Genomic DNA, 5,177 nt, shown 5'->3' with positions numbered 1-5,177 from the left:
AGGTCCTCCTAAATCCAGGGCCAGTGCTTTATCTACTTCACCACCTAGCTGCCCCCTCCCCCCCACAATGTTCTCTTGGTTCTACTGTCTTCACTATACATCAGTTCATACAAGTCTTTCCAGGCCTTTCTGAAATCATACTGCTTTTCATTTCTTAAATGTTTGTGCCTCTTTTACCATGCTCTTTTCATAATTTTCTTGCAGAGTTCTCAGTTCATTCCTATCTTTCTTCCAGAGAAGCCTTCATATGCTTGTAGTAGACACCTCCCTAAGTCACTTGTAGGCTTGAAGCCTGTCTGTTGCCCTTAACCTGGCAAAAGTTTTACCCATGTGTGGCTGCTACACTACAGCTTCTTGGAGTCACAAGTGAAATTTGAGTGACAGGTAGACAACAAAGGTAGTTGAGTAGCCCTGAAAAGGACTTGGCAAGCCCTCACACCAGAGGTGCTAGTCCTCCTTGAACACCCCATACACCCCAACCCAGAATTAGAGAATGGGTGACAGAGCTGCTAGACATCACCCTTTCATGCTCCCAGTGCTAGTATAGGGATCCCCTGGTATTTCTTTCTGACCATGCATTCAGTCCCCTATTATGTTTGTTTTAAGAAACTAACAGAAAGGGGAAACTGGAATATACTTGGGGAGAAGTGAAAAGGAAGAGGGAAGAATTTAGCATTTCTCATAATTGGAACACATCAGAAAAGGATACAAACGGGGGAGGGGAGTGGATAGCTCATGAGCCTTATTCTTATCTGGACTAGGCAAAAGGCAATTAAATATATTCTCTCTCACAGAGTATAGTGTAGAGATACATTAAGATTATCAGGAAAATAGGAACAGGAAGAGGCAAGAGGGAGGTTTAAGAGAGGATAGGGTTGGAAAAGAAGTAATCACAACCAAAACAAACTTCAACTAGGGAAAGCAGATAATAAAAGGGTGATTAAAAGGAAAGAAAGGGGGAAAAGAGACCTGTGTTTATGCGGGGTGAAAAGAGAGAAAGGGCAGAAGACTTCAATTATAGATTACTAGTGTTGATCTCATTCCTTTTCTTTCCTCACCATCTTTTTCTGAAAAAGGAAAATACACAACAGATGAAGACGATTTTTTAAACGTTAGAATTTATTTTGCCCAGCTAAATGACAACAAAATAGACAACAAATGAAATGGGTAAATACATACAAAGATACAAAATCCCAACGGCTAAGTGACACAATTGATAGAGTGCTTTGGCTAGTCAGGAGACCCAAGTTCAAATCCAGCCTCAGACACTTACTTACTAGTTGTGAAACACCAGGCAAGTCACTTACCTTCTATATTTTAAGGTCCCTCCCAGGTTTGGCACAATCAATTCTCCGTTTTATGAGCTATGTTCTAGGTCCCCTCTCAGCTCTAGAATTCTAGAATCTCAATATGTGACCAGGATCACAAGACACAGAAGACTATTATTGATCCCAGTGACAAATTTATATTCTTTGGTTGGTTGGTTTTGGTTTTTTTTTGGTGGGGCAATTGGGGTTAAGTGACTTGCCCAGGGCCACATAGCTAGTAAGTGTTAAGTGTCTGAGGCCAGATTTGAACTCAGGTCCTCCTGAATCCAGGGCCGGTGCTCTATCAACTGACAAATGTATATTCTTTAAAGATGTGTTTAGGATATGTAAGGATAGGAAAAAAACAATCATCCAGTCTAGCCATTCTCATGCTTTTTGGCCTCAGGACCCCTTTTCGTTCTTAAAAATTATTGAGGACCCCAACGAAATTTTGTATGTGTTATCACTGGTCTATATTTACCACATTTGAAATTAAAACTGAATAATTTAAAAAACATTTTCAGTGTATTTCAAAATAACTATAATAAACCCATTACATGCTAAAATAATACATTTTATGAAAAACAACTACATTTTCCAAAAAAAAGTTTAGTGAGAAAAAATGGCATTGTTTTACATATTTTTGCAAATCCATTTAACGTCTGGCTTAATAGAAGACAGCTGGATTCTCTTGTCTGTTTTTGCATTCACTCTGTTGCAATATGTTGTATTGGCTGAAGACAATCCAGCCTCACACTGATACATAGTTGGAAAAGGGAAGAATATTTTAGTAAGTAAATAATATCTTAGGATTCTGATGAAAATGGTTTTGACCAGATGGATGCCCTGAAGCATCTTCAGACGGCATTTTGAGAACCACTCATCTAATCAACCCCCTTCGTTATAGAAATGAGGAAAATGAGAGCCAGAGAAATGACGCGATTTGCCAAAGTTCACACACGTAGTGACTCCCTAGTCAAGGCCTTCACTCCCACTCTAGTCCTCTTTGCATTGCTTCACATTCTCTGAAAGGTTAGACACGGAACATGACGCATTCCTTTTCTTATGGGATCAGAAGGGTTACAGTTCAATCAGTCCATCACTGGACAAGAATTTATTAATCGTTAAGTGCTGGGAAAACAAACCCAAGCAAAAAGAAAGACAGAACCGCCCTCAAGGAACTTACATTCTAATGGTGTAGACAACACATAGAAGGAAGCTGGAAAATGGGTGGAGAGCTGAGAGAAGGGACCCAGTGTATCATGGAGAAGTCTAGAAGAGTGCAGCCTGGCTGGCCTGGGCTAAAGCTGGTGAGAAAGGTCCAGGACAACAAAAAGACTTTTTTTTTCCTCTTAAAGCTAAATGGTTAAGATTAGAAGAATTAGCCTACTATCTGGGATGTCCTGTTGTTGTTTAGTTGTGTCTGTGTCTCTCTGTGACCCCATTGGGGGTTTTCTTGGCAGAGATACTGGAGTGGTCTGCCATTTCCTTCTCCAGTCCATTTTACAGATGAAGAAACTGAGGGCAGCAGGGCTCAGTGACTTGCCCAGGGTCACACAGCTAGTAGGTGTCTGAGGGTAGATTTGAACTCAGAAAGATGAGTCTTGCTAATGCCAAGCCCAGTGCTCTATCCACTGCACCGCCTGGCTGATCAAGAGAGTACCTAGCTCCCCTTAATGAATTTACCTCACAGAGCCAGACAAATGAAATCCTAGGGTACTAGAAAGAGCTGGCAGATGAATTACTAGATCTGTAAAGTGATTTAATGTTTTGAAAGACAATTTGAAATGAATCAAGAAAAGTGACTAAACTCTTCATACCCATTAACCCAGTAATTCTACTATCGGGCAATTAGTCCAAGAAAGTAAAAAACAGACAGGTGCCACGTATACTTAAAAGAGAAAATCATCACAGCATTGACTGGTATCTAATTAGAAACAATGAGGGTGCCCATCAATTGAGAAGGGAAGGGGAAGAAGCATTTAATAAGGGCCTACTATATATCGGTACTATGCTCACAAATATCTCATTTTATCCTTACAGCATCCCGGTGGGCTAAGTGCTGTTATTATAACCATTTACAGGTGAGGAAACTGAAGCAGCGTTAAGTGACTTACCCGGGACCACACAGCTGATAAATGTTTGAGTTGGGATTTGAACTCATGTCTTTCTGACTCCATTCCCTATTGTGCTACCTAGATGCCTCAGTTGAGAAAATAAATGAAACAAAACAAAGCAAAATACAATCTATAGCATAAGATATTATGGTCCAGCAAGAAATGACAAAGATTTGCAGGTATTAATGTAGAGTGAGGACAGCTGGGTGGCACAGTGGATGGAGCTCCAAGCCTGGAGTCAGAAAGACCTGACTTCAAATCTGACTTCCAAGACTGACTAGCTGAGGGACCCTGGGCAAGTCATTGTTTGCCTTAGTTTCCTCATCCATAAAATGAGCTGGAGAAAGAAATGGCAAACTGCTCCAATATCTTTGCCAAGAAAACCAAAAATGGGATCATGATGAATTGGACATGACTGAAAACAACTGAACAACAAGAAGAAGAAATGACAACCATGGGGAATTAAGCAAAACACGAAGATTTGTAGGTACTCATGTAGAGTGAAGTAAGTAGAGGCAAAAGAACTCTCTCCACATCACGATGACAACAATATAAATGGAAACACTACAAGGAAGAACTGGAAGTGGTTGTGTTGCCCAAGCTTCAGATCAGGAAACAGACCTCTCTCTTCTCAGAACAGAGATGAGGAATGGAGGGCTAATGGTACAGAATGCTGCATACACTGTACCTGTTCGTTTTGCCTTGTAAGAAGATTTTTAGTCCTGGGGGAGGGAGAGTATATCTGGAAACTACTGTGATACAAAAAACAAAAGGCAGCAATAAAATAGGCAGATAAGCTTGTTGATTCATTGTCTCTTATCTTTGAAAAATCGTGGCAAATGGGAGAGCTATTGCAGGGCAGGAAAAGGAAAATGTCCCAATTTTTCAAAAAGAGGAAATGGAATGTAATCTACAAACAATAGATGAGTAAGTTTGGCTTTGGTTCCTTGCAAAATTTTATATATATAAGGGATGGTAAGTACACATCTAGAAAAGGAAGTGTAATAGCAAAGATAAAACATGAATCCAGCAAACAAGGATTCAGTGTCAGATCCTTTGGAACAGGAGCTCATGTGAAACTCCCAGGACCAGCACCAGACAAGCCAAATGTTTTATGATTTCAAAACAACATATGATCAAATGTACAATGATCTTCTTAGGAAAGACAAAGAACTCTATACACAGAATGGTATTTTGCACATGTTGGACAGAAATAAGAGAATCAAGCCCCGGCCAGAGAGATTCCAGAACTGTAAAGATTTGTTTGATCCCATCCTTACCTCTGAAGAGAGAGTGTGTGACCAGGTAGTAGGAGATCTAAATTCTAGAGAGCAAGAGACCTGCCCACCAGTGCATGTGATTAATGTGGACATTCAGGACAACCATGAAGAAGCCACCCTAGGAGCCTTGCTCACCTGTGAGCTCTGTCAGTGTATACAACACACAGAAGACATGGAGAACGAGATGGACGAGCTGTTACAGGAATTTGAAGAGAAAAGCAGCAGGACTTTCCTGCACATGGTCTGCTTTTACTGAAGCTTGCCCTTGTTTCCCAGACCTAGGAGGTGAAGGAAGCATTTGCGGCAAGTTCTCTAACTATTCCCTACTTTCCCTGAAGACCACCTTGGAACCTTCCTTTTGTTGATACTTTTTCCTTCTTGGTGTTCGTTTTTATTTTCAGGTATTTTGCCACAAGGAGGCAGTGTTACCCAAATAAACTGTACATAGAAAATGGGGAAGAAAAGCTTCCACA

At 40.6% G+C, this 5,177-nt stretch overlaps 1 protein-coding gene across 1 annotated transcript; it reads left to right on the top strand.

Annotated features, from left to right (window-relative positions):
* Positions 1 to 4,347: 4,347 nt before the first annotated feature.
* LOC122754548 (RNA polymerase II subunit A C-terminal domain phosphatase SSU72-like) lies at positions 4,348 to 4,960 on the top strand. Its single transcript, XM_044003075.1, is given in 2 exon segments — positions 4,348 to 4,536; positions 4,538 to 4,960. Coding segments are annotated over 2 exon segments (612 nt in total).
* The last annotated feature ends 217 nt before the right edge of the window (positions 4,961 to 5,177 follow it).

This window comes from Dromiciops gliroides, chromosome 4 (assembly GCF_019393635.1).
Source record: "Dromiciops gliroides isolate mDroGli1 chromosome 4, mDroGli1.pri, whole genome shotgun sequence".
NCBI lineage: Eukaryota > Metazoa > Chordata > Mammalia > Microbiotheria > Microbiotheriidae > Dromiciops > Dromiciops gliroides.
The sequence above is the reverse complement of the archived record's forward strand: the minus strand, read 5'-3'. Positions and strand labels throughout refer to the sequence as shown.